Source organism: Hyposmocoma kahamanoa, unplaced genomic scaffold, assembly GCF_003589595.1.
Source record: "Hyposmocoma kahamanoa isolate Upper Pololo Valley unplaced genomic scaffold, ASM358959v1 120, whole genome shotgun sequence".
In the NCBI taxonomy this organism is placed as follows: Eukaryota; Metazoa; Arthropoda; class Insecta; order Lepidoptera; family Cosmopterigidae; genus Hyposmocoma; species Hyposmocoma kahamanoa.
The window spans coordinates 900,475-917,115 of record NW_020653415.1 but is presented as its reverse complement, the minus strand read 5'-3'; the positions used below and the strand labels follow the sequence as shown (position 1 = coordinate 917,115).

General features: G+C 37.2%; 1 protein-coding gene across 2 annotated transcripts in view; it reads right to left on the bottom strand.

Annotated features, from left to right (window-relative positions):
- LOC113240092 (ectonucleoside triphosphate diphosphohydrolase 5-like) overlaps positions 1-16,641 on the bottom strand; it is a 57,545-nt gene that overhangs the window by 30,480 nt on the left and 10,424 nt on the right. For both annotated transcript variants that reach the window (XM_026477309.1, XM_026477308.1), the window contains exon 2: positions 9,969-10,095. In XM_026477309.1, the coding sequence (XP_026333094.1) occupies positions 9,969-10,095 (127 nt within the window). The remainder of the gene's footprint in view (positions 1-9,968; positions 10,096-16,641) is intronic.

Here is a 16,641-nt window from a genome sequence, read left to right as displayed (position 1 = left end):
AGTTAGTGTTATGCGCTTCGCGCCGCCGCCACATATGATTTTCCACGCCACTGTCCCCGATGAATTAGACCGGGGCGCGGCGTAAAATCGCCGTGACAAAAATTTATTTTACTTAAATAAAGTATCAGGTTCTTTGTTAATTATTTACTACATTTCAGTAGAATAGTTTCGTTCAGTTAATAGTACATTGTGTACTACGGGCGGTAAATTAAGAAATTACTAACGAGAGTTTGTTGTAAGCCCGAAGTCGAACGCTGAGGGCTTTAATGACTCGATATTTGTAATTTTTACCGCCCGTGCTACTTACAATGTTTTTCATCACATTTGCGAGGAAACAGACACTATTATTTTATTTCTTGATAATTTATTTCTTGTATGAATAAATATCGCGCCACAACACAACCTTTGCGGAATTGGCAAATGGAGAGGTTTTTTTTAAAAAAGATTACCATCTATTCTTCCATAGGTAATACAACTAGAAGGCACGGACGCATGTAGCCACAATGCATTAGATCTAAAATAAATAATTTCCAAATTCTAAAAATACTGCAGAATTTGAATTCACGCAATAAATTTAGTAAGCATATAATTCAATCGCAAATGTTTAGTTTTTTTTTAAATATACCTTCAGATTGTTCGAGCAAAAAACTTTTTACTTAGTCTTGACGTAAAAAATCCATAAGGCGATAGATAATATTATGAAAAAGCCCGTAGGCATAATTTAGGACATTACGGTCGACTTTGCCTGCATGTCATGACAATGTTTACGAGCAAGTGTGATGAAAAATAAATTACGTTCCTATCTACGTACATCCAATACACTACTTCCAAAGTATGCACAATGTGTGTGGAAAAACTGCCGACTTCGATATTTTTTGTATGCAAACCACAATCGAATGAATGAGTGAATGAATTATTGATTGAGAGTCGATAATAACATGAAATAATTCGCATAATATAACACTGTTAATGCATCGTGCAAATTTTTTGAACGTTGGCTGACATACCGCCGTATGTCACGAACGACGTCTAATTATTGTTTTGGCGGTCACGGAATAACACTGAGTAATATAATAATGGTTTTTGTACAGAACAATGACAGTTTATGCAACATGTCATTGAGCTCGCACGTAGGGTATATGAGAAACCTAAGTTTTGTAATCAATTGCATATCAAGGTCATAATGTCGCCTATCTCCCAATGTGGCAAGCACAGTCAATAAACCTGGACTTGCTACGGTCCTTTTCTCTTCTAGCACTCACATTCCCATACGCAGTATACTTCTAAACATCGCCAGTACATTTGAGTTTTTGTTTTGCCACTTTTAGTGTTTGTACAACCACACCAATTACCTGGTCTCAAACTAGGGAATTCACTATGAGTACCAGAGCAACGGAATTCATTGTATGGCATTTCCGAAAACACCCACACCGGAATAAATTTAGAAAAGTTCATTTTCCAATTTGATCTCACCGGGAATCGAACTCGGGACCTTCTCATCCAACGCCCTCAGTATAAACCGTGAGGCCACCGGCGTCGTCCAATTTTCCAATGGTAGCGATTTGTATAACTTATTAGTAACAAGATAGGTACGAGTCAAAAAACAGGTCACCCGTTTTCCGTTAAATCCTTACGCAGTCTCAGGAATTCCCGTATCGCATCAAGTTTGTACGTTACACAATTGACATAAAGTTCATTATGTTAAGTAAAATTTCGTTACGAAGAATTCCTTCCATTCCAATACGCAGCAATGTAAATTGAACATTAATTAGTGAAAACAAGAGCCAAGTATCAAATATACGACACCGTTTAAAGAGTACACCAAACTCGATCAAAAACATCCGCCATAAAAACAAGCAGACTCATAATCAAGTATGGAGTCTGCTTGTTTTTGCACTGACATCAATATTTATGAGTCCGCAATATTGTATAAAGCATTTTGTCGCCGACGGAAGAAGTGTAAGAGCCTATGCACACAGCGTATTTTATAAGCGCCGACGCGCGACGTATCGCGTATCGCGAACACGTGACTATGGTGCGCGTCATTTAAAAGAAAGAAGAAAGAAAAATTGTTTATTAGCGTCATAATTATGCCATATTACAATTTACAAATTTTACATTCTTAAGCCTAGATATAAATATAACGCTAAACCGACGTCTACTCAGCATTAGTCGAGGCATATTGCAACACCCCAACACTGGTCTTCCGGAGACACCGGCCAGTTAGGAAGTACCAGTACGCGCTGCAACGACATTTGCGCGCATACGTGCCGCAATCGCGCTGTAGTGATTCGATTAAAACGCGCGCAAAGAAAGAAGAAGAAGCTTATATAATAATAAGTACTCCACTGGAGTAGTAGTAGTAGGATGTCATGTATTTGCTTAATTTCAAAAACTAACAGAAATTAAGTAACAACTGAAACTATCTCTTATTAAAATGAGCGATACATACGCACGACGACAACGCGTCTGCGGCGTGTATACGCGCAGATAACGCACGCTTACGGCGCGTATAAAATACGCCGTGTGCATGAGCCCTTACAACAAAAAAGTCTGCGACTCCTGCATGACGATTAATCTGCTCAAGAGGATGAGATGAACCTCTCTGAAAAAAAACAAAGAACTGCCAACAGAACTATTCGGCAAGGCAATAACCTTATTGTTCGGTGAGGACAAAATAATATTTTTTAGGGTAAAATATGTGCACTTTTGACTTCCATCTCCTCTGACGGCAAATGACGATTACACCTATACATCTGTTCGATATTGCCTTAAAAAAGCCCAAGTTATAGCGCTCAAGGAACAAATATGCAAGCAGGGAATTCTACTCCAACGGGTGGAACCCTGCCCTACTTAATCTTGTCTCCCGATAATTGAAAGTTTTAGAAGCACCAGAGCTCCTAGTGAAAGAGTTCGTCCAGGGAAGTACTGCCACCTTACTTATTTCTGCCGCCAAGCGGTAATGTGAGCGTTACTGCGTTCCGGTTTTGAACGTGCTTACCACCAGATGCTCGACTTGTTCGTCCCACCACTTGGTATCATAAAAAAAAAAAAGGAGAATGGCATGGTGATGGACGTGCTAGATAAGTACGGCAGAAATATTTTTTTTATCTTTTTGGCGTCTCCCAACGGTCCACGGTCGGGTCCACGTTTATATTATATCGTTATGGCGTATCATATCTTCAACACTGCCCAGTTTGCATGACAAATTTTACACAATGTGATATAGCGATGGGCGATAGTTACTAAAAATAATCAAATTATTCGATTATAAACGTAATCGAAATAATTCGATTGTTGATTTCAAACACTTCACTTCTTCATTGTTGATCAAATATCGATTGTGAATTGAAATTGTTACTTATCTACTAGTTACTACTTGTTACTATTTTTTTAATGTTGATCAAATATCGTAATAGAAACAGGATTGATTGGTATGAAATTAATAATAGGATCGATTAGTATTAATTTTATACATTCCGTAATTTAGATGACCTTTTTTCAGACACCGAACATTTAATTAATAATCACTAAATTAGTAATATATTCGACTATTTTCCGGTGAAGACGACTAAATCGATAGTGCAACTATTACTATATATTATATAGTAATATAAAAATATTTATATACATATAAACTTTTTAACCGAAACGACAAAAAAGGAGGAGATTATATATGTAGTCGTATTGAGAATCTCCTCCTTTTTTGAAGTCGGTTAAAAATTTTATGATTCATTGTGTTATGTATTCACTATTCCTTTACAATAAAATCTAAAGTTGCCTACACAATAAAACAACGCGCCGGTCTTCCTAACGCAGAGGTCCCAGGTTCGATTCCCGGGCCGGGAGAAATAGTTGTATGGCCTACAATTATTTCTCTCGTGAGTTTGGGTGTAATTTGTGGTTGTCTATGTGTGTGTCCATGGCACCCGCGACACAGGGTTTCCCTAGTGCGGGGCTATGTTGAGTGTGTACGTTATCTATTTGTATTTGTAAGTGGCCAGTATAATTTTTTATTTAAAATAGACAACGGAGATTACTTTTCTACCTCTACTTAGTGATTACAAGTATAAACTGAAACGGATCCGACTTGGCATAATATCGTCGGGGATAGTGTAATTACGCGTAACTAGCATTTGATTATGAGTCTCCATTTCGGTAATTTAGTCGCCAAATCAAATTCGCGTAAATGTCCTGGCAACCAAATAAGCGTGATTTATGGGAATCTATTGTTATCAGTTCGTACACAGAAAGAAAGTAATTCTATTAGATCAATTTCTCAAAATATTAGCTAATTCTGAAAAAATATTTATTAAAAGTAATAAAACATTCTCATTACAAAAATACTGCTTATCTTTTTCTGGTACAATTTTACTCTTAACTATATTCTAACTAACATTACTTACATCAAGAAATTTTTACCTCTTACATCAAATTTAAATAATCTTAAATGAATTCAAAATTTCTTGGGTGTATTTTAAGAAAACATATTCTTAGACAAAAAAAGAAGTATTTTGATATTCAGATCAATATTCTAAATTCTAGAGTATATTTTTTAAAGCTGTTGCCTTAAAAAACTTTCGTTGCGTTTTCATAGTCAATGCTGTCGTGACATGTGCCGAAGGCGTACGCGGTAACGATTACTTTAACTTGTGGTTGTAATCATAAAAATCATAAACAGTCATTTTTCCAAAGAAACAATACGTAGTATCTCTTTGTAGTTTGTTAGTGTGTTTTTAGTAGTCATAATTTAAGATCATGATTTCAGCATGAAATCAAACTACACTTATCTTCTAACAAGCACAAATTTAACATGCAATTGTTCCATTGCATTCGTTTCACGAACTATTTAGATAAAAACAATTTAATATCGAGTTCTCAATATGGGTTCAGGTCAGGTCGCTCAACCAACCTAGCAATTCATGAACTGACAAATTATATAGTTACTAATCTCGACGCAAAAAATAAGGTAATCGTAGTTTTCCTGGACCTAGCAAAAGCATTCGACACAGTCTCAGTTCCACTCTTGCTGCAAAAACTAGAACGCCTGGGAGTGAGGGGCTTACAACTCAAACTATTCCAGAGTTATCTGACTGACAGATATCAGAGAGTAAGGATTAATCAGAATTTCAGTGACGACCTCCCCATCCAAAACGGTGTTCCTCAGGGAAGTGTGATGGGACCAACCCTCTTCCTAACGTATATGAATGATCTCTGTGATCTAGATCTCGGGGAAGGCCGGATTATCTCATTTGCAGATGATACTGCTCTCCTATTTAAAGGAGATACTTGGGAAGAGGTTTATGGGAAGGCCCAAAAGGGATTTGATGCAGTGTCTAACTGGTTAAGGCACAATAAACTTACCCTTAATACAAATAAAACAAAGTACCTTACCTTCAGAGCTAGAAAGTTACCCACTACTGAACATGAGACGTTTAACATTATAGCCCATTCTCATCATCAGTCCTTTGTTCCCTGTACATGTCCTACAATTTCAAGATCCTCCTCTATCAAGTACCTGGGTGTTATCATTGATGATACATTGAGTTTCCATGAACATATTAATGCCCTGTCAGTTAGAGTCCGTAAGCTTACATATATTTTTAGAAACTTAAGACATGTGAGTGATCCCAAGATTGTCAGGATGGTTTATCTGGCACTTTGCCAATCAATTTTGACATACTGCATCACAATATGGGGTGGAGCATCAGCTTCAACATTACTTCCACTTGAGAGAGCCCAGAGGCTAATTCTGAAAGTGAGTCTCTTCCTTCCACGGTTGTATCCTACTACTGAGCTATACCAACGTTGTAAAGTCTTAACGGTACGTCAATTGTTTATTTTACACACGATTCTGCTCAAACACTCCAAACTGAAATTTGATCCTACAAACAACAACAGAAGAAGGAAACACACGGTCTGCCCTTCAGTAATTTACAGGACCAAACTTGCAGGAAAATTTTTCTGTTTCCTAGGGAACTACTTATATAACAAACTCAATAACATTCTAGCTTTTTACTCAGTAACAAGAATAGAATGTAGGAATAAAATATTAGTTATATGTACCAAACGGTTCCTAAAGTCAACCTCTTAGATTTGGAAAAAAATCCAACATATAAACTTATATAAATATCTCTGGAGTTACATGAAATGTCATGTTAATGTCATAAGTTTTGAAAACAAAACAACAGTGGGAAATACTTTTAAACTGCCATATCTCGAAAGTGACTGGATGTGCATTGGATCCTTTTTGTTTAACTACGTCCGGTTGTTAATATCAACTGGAATCTTATTATTAAATATACATTGCTTCTTAAATCAATTTGTGGCTTTGTGAAGACGGTTATCAAGAACAGCCCGTTTATTTTTATTCCTCGTATTAATGTTATGTCTGTCACTATTTCTCATAAAGATTGCTTCTCAAAATACTATTCTTCTTAACATAAACTAAATTATTAGTACAAAGATCATGAACACTTAGAAACTCCTTAGAAATTCCTTCGATTCGGCCGTATTCGAACCGACGTCTGCCACCACACCGTGGCAGACGTTATGTCAACTAAGCCGAACGAACCAGCGGACTTCACGAATTTTTCTATGTGCTTGTTGTTCGGAACTACTTTTAGTTTTAGTTTGAACCAGAGTAATTTTTTTTTTTTATCCTTCCTTTTTGTTTCATTGTTTTTTCGTTTCTTTAAGACAGTAGATATTTTTCCTTATTATAAATACATGGCTATTTAAACAGCCAACCCCTTTTCTAATGATTTTAATACAACCCATTCATTGTGACGACTGTAGAAGAGTTAAAAAAGGACCTCAGGATTTACCGCACGGCTTTTACCATTTACATTTATATTTTTTACATTAAAAAATTGAACGAGGCCGTGATTCTCGGAAAAGCAAGCCCTGATCTGGAAAGGCTGTTTAGCGCGTTAAAAACAAAGGCGGGACATCTTTTTAAAAATGATGAATTGTTAAAAGCTGCGTTACTTGAAGACACCACCATTACAGAAGATGACTTGCTATCGATTTTGGATCTGGAAGAAACTACCAATCGTGAAATTCAATTTAGTGTCCTCAAATTTAAATGCGAGTCAATATTGTCAGCATCTCATAATCACCAAAGTATAAAAACACCAATTGACAAGTCCACTATTAAAAGAAAATTCCAACTACCGGCACTAGAATTCAAGCAGTTTGTTTAAAAAGTGGAGAGTTAGATAGGGTTCTGGGCACAGTTTAAAAAATACATCAAGATTCACCTATTAACGACGACGATAAGTTCCAATATCTATTGAAGGCTACCGAACCAGGTACATCTGCACGGAAGTTGGTGGAGAGACTTCCCCCGAGTGGCGAAACCTACCGTAAAGCCATTATCGCCATTATTTCGTGTATCTGTCGGATCTTTGTTTGGTTTATAACGACTTATTTTGCCGTAGCGCCATCTTTGTTTTTTTCTAAGTGTTCGATCTTTGTATTAATAATTGTAACAAACTAGTGGAGTAATTTCACAAAAAGTAATTGAATATCATCATGGTGAAACATCCGGACTTTCAATAAAAACTTAATTATAAATTAAATTATCATAAATGTACTGTGACACTAGTGTAAGAATATTAAATTTCTGTAAATTTCTCTCTCAAAGACCCTCTGGAACCCACATTGTAAATTACTCTAACAGCTTGTTTTTGCAGGACAAGGATTCAAATATCGATGGCGTGACCCCAAATTTTTTCACAACACAACTTAGTTCAAAATCGCAAACCACAACACGTAACAACCGACACTATAGTAAATTGTAATAATAGAAAAAACTAATTTACTTTTGCTCTAGTTACAATAATAAGTGTAAATTCCGTATCAGTGTGTGCGGCAATTTTATCATAAGTTCTAAATCACGAGAGCTATAAAAACGTTTGATAACACACGGTTCTAAATAAATGGAATCAAGAAATTTTGAGTGTCTTGATTCAATAATATAGGAAAATGGGTATTCTAACATTATGCAAAAATAGCGTACGTCAAGATAGCAAAGATCAGAGGGACGCTGCCACTGCGCCTGTCTTTGAGACCTAACTTGATAAGTCCCACGTGTCTGTAATTTTACCCCCTGTAATTTTAGCACCCTTACCCTTCAAAATCAGAACACTATAATGCTGACATTACTGCTTGGAGGCAGAAATAGATAATTTGGCAGTACCAACCTGGATGAACTCTTTCACAAGGAGCTCTACTGCTACTTAAATAGATCTAGGTAGGAAAGCAGGAAGTAAAGTAAGTTCCCCGACCATCTAAAACCGATCCTGCGTTTTGCTTCGAACTGGTATTTACGCTTTCTTTTGTTATGGCACAGAGTTATCACAAGTACACATAATTTAACTAGTGGTTTATAAAACAATTAGATCACGCAACTTAGTATATAATTTTTTTCTGGTAATAAACGCAGCTGTTGTAAATTCTAACAACAATAAACTTTCACTTACCGTCATAATCTATAAAGAAAAAGGTATTGGTATAAAAAAAGGAACATAAAACCATCGATTTGTATACAAATTTCAAAACATATCAGTACCATTGTTTCTCTTCAGTTCCATGATTGACTTGACAACTGTACGTGGTCTCCAGTTTATATTGAAGTCGATCAAGTCTATTACGAACAAACGCAAATGTTGTTTCATTATTCTTGTTGCAAAGGCATACACTAAATTTTGAAATTAGATCATTTTAAAATTATTGAGCTTTGAGAGATTGAGATTAATTAAGGGTTTACTTATCAATTTAGATTGTATTTTGTAACATTTATTGCCTTCAATTTTTACAAATAACGTACGTTTATTGTTCAATGCAAAAGCGAAACAAAATTAGTCAAAATGAGAGTATATCAAATGGAATTTCCGTTAAACTCAAACAATCTTTATTTCATAGATAAGGAAATTGCACTTGAAATCGTCTTATTGATTAAACTCTACTACTTAATTAGTGGGCGGATTCCCCAGAGAAAAATGAGCAACTAATACATATAATTTCTATTTCATGATAATACTCCTATAATCGAGATACTTACTAATCGGTCAGTAGTGAACACTGCACACTGGTCCGAGAATGACCGATTTTAATATAGCACGAGAATGTAATGAGTACCTTAATTTTAATAGGTACAACTAAAATAATAATGTGACAACCCTTAGCTTCGAGCGATACACGTGTAGGCGAGAATTGCACTACTTGTCTTATAAATACTTATAACAGGTATTATAGTATAATTCGCTTTTGTCATTGTTACACCCCTTGAATTACGTATTAGGCAAACTACCGTTCACTTACAACGCCGAATTGTTTTCAAAAGACCCGCTTCACACAATGCGATCTTTTTCTAATAACCAATAAGAATAGTGAGATCAAATTGTAATCTACACGATGGGTATATAATACTGTAAATGATTACCCGACACAATGGCCAATGCGTCACGGTAGTTAGAAACGGCTAGATCGAACGTTGTAGTGCTCGTCTTAGGGCGCCTTCAAATTAAACGTTGATAGAAGCGCTGCAATGGCGCGACTGTGGCGCGGTAGCCGCGGGTCTGTAGCACTTAATTTTTACTTCATTTTCAAATTTCATATAATATGCGCGCCACTTTTGCAGTCACAATTAAGCGTGATACACATAGAGAGCGGCCGCGGGTCGGACGCGGGTCTAATTCCGTGTATTTATATGGATGACAACACACCGAACGCGGGCGCGGGACGGGTGCAAATTAGACCCGCCGCGGTACCGACCCGCACCCGCTCTCTGTGTTATTTCACGCTTAATTGTGACTGCAAAAGTGGCGCGCATAATATATGAAAATTAGTAACGTTGCGGCTGCAGCGCCACAGTGGTGTCAATTTAAATGTCTAATTTGAAAGTGCTCTTAGTTTCACTTAAGACTAAATTTTTAAATTCTAAATATTAAAATGAATCTCACCCAGGAAGTAAGTAGCGCATAATGCCAATAATATGAGGGTAATGAATACTTTCTTAAGTCGTCGCGGCTGTTTTGCGATTCCTCGTGTCCTGACGTTCACGGGCAGGGATGAAGGCTCTTCTTTTAACTGGAACAATGTGTGAACAATAACATAATATATCACTTACATAATAAAAATTAAATTAAAATTTTAAAAACCACCCGATACAGAACAACATACTGCAACAAGTTAATATCCGCCGTTCACTAACTAAAATGCGGCAAGTCAGAAGTAGTCAAATATCGGTTTTAAATAGCATAAGGTAGAGTTTAAAACTCTCTATTTAAAAACAGTTACGTTAGGTCCGACATATCGAAACTTACCCTAACGATGCATAGCTTGTACAGTTTGCCTACAGAATGAACTTAATAAGGTAGGGCAAGAAGAACCCTAGCTCCCTTAGGTGTGTGCCTAGCACCCTAGGTATCCTAATAGGCCCTAGCCCCATGGAAGAAAAAACACAATGGAAGTCCCTTATGCCTCGATTACTATCGGAATCGATATCGCCAAAACTCTCACATTCTTAATTTGAAACACTACAAAATCTTGATATTGATTGGTCGTAGTTTCAAATTTAAAAAGAAATAACAAATTCTGGATAGTTAATATAATTTTAACTTTACCCTTTTGGCATAACGTTGAAAGTTCAATACCATCAATACCTATTATTACAAGTAACAACGTTTTGATGTTATATTGCAATTTCAATCAATGTGCCGCCATCTAGAGGTTAATTGCTGAACGACAACGAATTGCGAGTTATAAATTTAGCTCTCCAAAAAAGAAGCGACCATATTGCAGGGGCATAAGCTTTACTTTCGTTCCTTGTAACAAAAAATTTATATCAATAAACAGAAAATTTAAAATTTATTAATATAAGACTTTCCGATGATATGAATTGCATTATCCTGGAGACTCGTCACGCCTCCATCCCTCCGGCGAGATGGCATCTGTTCGGCTTTGCCGAGGCTCTGTAACAACAGCATCTTGCCATTGCAAATCTCATCCTCGTTGAAGTTGGATTTGCAGATCTGCACTATGCTGACCTCGTCTATTGTATCCATGGCGTGTTGGATAAACGCCAAAAGCTCATTGGCTATGAGGTGTTGGGAACACATTGCCACTTTGTCGCAGCGGGCTAATATGCCGCGCGAAACTCGAATTATAATAATAATTCTCACTGCGTAGTGGATCGCGTCCGTTTCCGAATGTGCACCGAACTGCACTGTAGATTTTTGGTACGGCTATCATTTTTGCACTCCAAAACAGCACAATAAGGCATTTTTCTAGAATTTTAGAGAATTTACACGAAACAATGACACAACCATACCATACACAGCGAAAATGGCGGACTGAGCTCAAGGAGGTCTTTCGAGATCTATAGTTAGCACGTTACGGACGTTAACGAACCACTTCTATTGTATTTATTGTTCTGTGTTTCGAACCACTCAACTGAAATACAATAAATTGTATACTATCGTACAAACTAAGATACAAACAGATTTTGAACGTACTTTATAAACCAAATGACGGGTCGAACAAGTCGCGCGCCCGGTGGTAAGATAAGTTGCGGGACCGGTGGAAAGAGGGCTTGGCGGATCCCCCTATGGCGCTCGTACCATAGAGGCGATCCGCCCTGTCCTAGTAGAGTGGGTAAACCGGTCCCACGGGCCACTGTCGTACCACCTTGTGCAGGTGCTGACCGGGCACGGCTGCTTCGGTCACTACCTGCACAAGGTGGCGAGGAGGGAACCATCCCCGATCCCCGTCGTGCCACGAGTGCGGCGCTGCGGATGACACCGCGACACCTGAGTCTCCCTGGGCTCAGGGGTATCCATAAAGATTTCCTCCCGTCAAAAAAAAAAAGGTGGTAAGGTAAGCGACACGACCGCAGTAACAACTCGTCGAGAACAATTTAATGAGTAATAAGTTAAGAATAATAATCCAAACACGATAGTTCTACTCTCTTTAATAGTAGTACTACTCCTTGTGACAGAGTTCGTCCAGGGAAGCACTGCCATCTTACCTATTTGTCGTGCCGTCAAGCAGTAATGTGAGCATTACTGTATTTCGGTTTGGAATGGTAAGGGTGCTGGTGAAATTACACATAGCACATGGGATTTGTTAACGTATGTTTCAGGGTGCCAGGCGTTTCTTTGCGATTTAAAGTTCCGAGTGGCATTGCAACTGCTATGGACAAGCGCGTCGCTTAACACCAGGCGTACGAATTGTTCGACATGTCACTTGGTATCGTAATAAATAATCTCCGTACAGAGTACTAAAAAAATCGACCTCAAAAGTACGTGGAATTACATCTATTTGCCAAGTTTTATTGAAATATCTCCTAGTTCGCCATTACACAGGACTTGACACTGGAGACTGACAATAAAAATCGGATCTCACTACTCAAAGTATATTGAGAGAGAGAAACGCCTTGAATTGGAGAATAGCAAAAACCAACCATTAAAATAATTGCTCCTTAAGTAAAATTTAATCGCTATTTATATAAATGAATGTTCATGCGTGATCAGCCACCCTTAGAGGTGGATGATTTTGTTCAAAATGAAATAGGACCACTATGGAGGTACCCTCTTTTCAACAAAAAAAGGATCACGAAAATCGGTTCACAAATACAAAAAAAGACAGTCGAATAGAGAACCTCCTCCTTTTTGAAGTTAGTTAAAAATAAAAAGTTGGATAGTCTGCAGACTGTTCTTTATTTGCTGCATCAAGTTCATACCATAATTATTGTAATGTTAACGGATTACCATACATACTAAAATATTCCAAACAGAACGATGAACAATTCGCGCGCCTGGTGGTGCTCGACACGACAGCAGCTGCAGAGTCACTCAAAGCTTTAATAATAAAATAAAAACAAATCTGCGTGTGAAAATTCCAGCTTTTACATAGAATTGGCTATATGTTTATGGTGACTCCTTAATTTTCGAGTGTTTGTTGCACAAACACGCCAGAAGACAAAATGTATAAGAACAGCCTCTATGCCCTTCTATTTCACGTGAATTTTTTATAATTTACATATTTACTGCCGTGCCCTGCCATGCACCCAAATGTTTGCAATAACGTTATTAATAAGGTGATAGGATATTATAATTTAATACAAAAGCACTTGGTCACAATATCACTTCATGTTGAGCGAAATGGCAGACGAATGGTGCGCGTTTGCCTAAAAAAAAATGTATATTCACTTGTGTTGCAACGAATAGTATATTCAGTCTGAATATTCGACCTGGAGCGTAGTGGAATAGCCAAATATTCGGCCTTATTAACGCACGTACAAAAATCGAAAAAGTACAATTTACTGTGTAGTTTACACTTATTGTAACTAACTTCAGTTAGTTATAATAAATAATTTTGTACAACTTTTTAATTTGGATTTCAAATTTATAATAAAAATTCTAAGTCGAATTTTTATGAAGGAAGTAACAGTTGACTTCACTTCAGACTTCAGTTTGGTTAATTTTATTGTGATTTGCGAATAATAAGTAGGTACTTGGTTGACTTAACTAGCGTTTATTTAGTCATGAATAAACTACATAAGTAATTTTCGTTCGTATCGTTTAAAGAAAGAAGCGAAAAATTGGGCTATCGCGAGATTATAATATAAGAAATAATAGAAGTTACATGATAATTTATTGTATTTTTTCTAGTAGAGACAAACCTCTACTGTTTTTAGGTATTCTATATTCGGCCGAATAGCTAAAGTCAGGCCGAATACCGAATAGTAACCGAATGTTGCAACTCTACTATTCACGTCTTTATTCTATTATTCAAAATTGTTGTTTGCGGCAAACACAGAGCATTGTAATCCCAATGTTTGCCGCTCGCATTAGGCAGAAAACGCGCTTAGTGCGAATTTGAAATAAATTACAAACATACAATAAACTGGGAATATAGGAATATACTTAGAATGGAATATACATATATATTTACCTGAATATTTTTCTCTTGTATTTTTGTTGAGGACATTGTGAATCAATCAAGGCTTCTACACTTTTGAACGGCTACAGCTTAGACCGTGAAAACCAATTATTTTTTTCCATCCTTTATTGGGCTACAGTTTGTTTTAAATTTTTTTTATATATATTAGCACACAGAACAGAAATACCATTCAAGTCACTTTTTAAAATGACACGGCTTGCCACAGTGGAGTTAAGTCATTTACTGCCAGGTGGAAGTTTTTAAGAATGGTTACACACGGCTTACGGTTATACACATCGCAACACTTGCGATTTATAGGCGATTGTATCGATTCAAATGCGCGACTGCATCGATACAAATTGCACGATTGCATCGACCCAATCGCCTTGTTTTTTCTTATTTCTCTTGGCTCTTCGCGGTAAGCGTTTTAGTTACTTTCAAAGTGTTTTGACTAACTTGTTTTTAAAAAGGGATATCCCAAGTGTAGCGATGCAATCGCGCGTTTGTATCGATCCAGTCGCGTGCTTGCATCGCGTTTACTTCGCTGCTAAAAAAAATGCTTTCAGACTCTGGAATAGAAGCGCTAATTTCGCCGTTTACCATCAACGTTTCTCTTTCGATTGCATCGCTACAACCGCGTGATTACATCGATACGACTGCACCGCGTTTGCATCGCTGCTAAAGGTCGCCGTGTCCCGTCGCTTGGGAAAGCGAGCTCAGAGCTTTTTCTTTTTACTTTAATTTAATTAAACAAAACTATTCATTAAAAAGCAAGGCTTATGAAAATAGTTTATAAAATAAGTAAATTAGTGCTCGTCGTTACAAGGTTATATTGTGTAGATTTTTATGAAATGTCTCAGGGATCATCCTACATTATTTTTAGTATAACAATACTTCGCGCTTAACGCGCGTCAAACGCATATCATCTGTACCGGTCTTTATGAGTGCATTTATTTAAACGCGTCTTTGCATGTGTGCGTGTATGTGTCATACAGTTGTATAGATTATTTATATTGTTTACACCTGTATCAAGAAGAACATCAAAGCATTATAGTTTATTTGAGCTTCCAGTTACAATTTGAGATAAATTTACATTTGGCAGCAAATTAGCCAAAACACCACTGTTTAATTAGGTTTGTTGTTTATTATTTCTGATTCTATGGCAGCGCATCGGCATGAAGATTTATCGATTCCAGACTCAAGTTTATCGACTTCGGTGAGAAATACTCGATTCGGGGCAGTAGGTACCTACTAGTTTAAATATTCTGGTCTACCTATTCTGGGCAGTATACCCGGAATTAATTACATTAATGTGTTACTCTTAGTAAAGGGAATTCCTTAGTTTGAGATCAGGTAATTGGTGTGATTCATCGTCTAGGCTGGTTTTAACCATGCTCTTGCGCAGGCCACGAAGCTAAGTTAGCTTAGTTCACGTAGCCGGGGTATCTTTTCATACTTCGGTTCCCACCGCGAGCTAACTAAACTAACCCAACGATCCCGTCGTCTTCTTCTTCTTCATATGCCATCTTCTAATGAAGGTCGGCGATCATGATAACAATCTGAACTTTGGACACTGCAGCTCTGAAAAATGATCGAGTGCTCCTATTGAACCACGGTCGCAAATTTCTGAGACAGGACATTCTCCTTCTTTCTCCTCCTCTCTTTTCTTGTATTTTGCCTTGGATTATTAATTGCTTAAGGGCGTACTTTGGGTTTCTCAGTATATAACCCAGATACTCCAGTTTTCTCTTTTGATGTTATTCAACACTTCTCGTTTTCGACCAACACGTTGCAGCACCCCTTCGTTCGTGACCTTCTTCTCTTCTGCCGCCCTTCACCCTCACACGTATCCAAAGTCACTACTTACTACGTATTTTCGTAGCTTAGCTTTGCATGCAACTACGTGAGCTAAGCTAGCTAAGATAGCTCAGCTGGCACAGTTGGTGGCATGCGGAGCTTAAGTTAGCAAACTTCGTTCACAGTGTGGCCTGCGCTTAACGAACCGAAATCAAATACATCAGTGGCCGTAGCAGGGTGTGCAACGTATGGATAAACCTCCCCGTGACATATTTATTTCAGTTCATTTTTACAGTTGCCATTATTAAAACGGCACTTTTCTTTGGGGTAATGTCGCCGATATCAATAGAATCTTTGTCCTGCAGAAACGTGCAGTTAGGGCAATTTACACTCTGGGCCCCAAAGTATCTTTGAGAGATAAGTTTAAGGAAATTAACATTCTTACACTAGCCTCACAGTACATTTATGAAAATGTAATTTATGTTAAAAGGAATAGTAATTTCTTTATGAAAAATAGTGACAGATATAACATTAATACGAGGAATAATAATAAACTAGCTTTTCTTGATAGTCATCTTTACTAAGTCAAAAAATCATTTAAGGGGCATAATACGCTTCTATAACAAGATTCCGGTTGATATACAAAATTTGCCTTTCACGAGGTTTAAAACTATAGTGAAACAAAAACTTTATACTAAAGGTTATTATACAACTTCTGCGTACTTGGATGACAAAAATCCGTGGTAGTAACCCGTTTAGCTCATGGAGGTAGTCTCGATCTCTGATGTTTCTAATAAAAAAAAATATTGTAAATGTTGAATGTGTACAAATGTTATTAGCAAAGAGCAACCCCTAGAGTTTCTTGCTCATTCTTCTCAGGCGAATCTGCCTTAC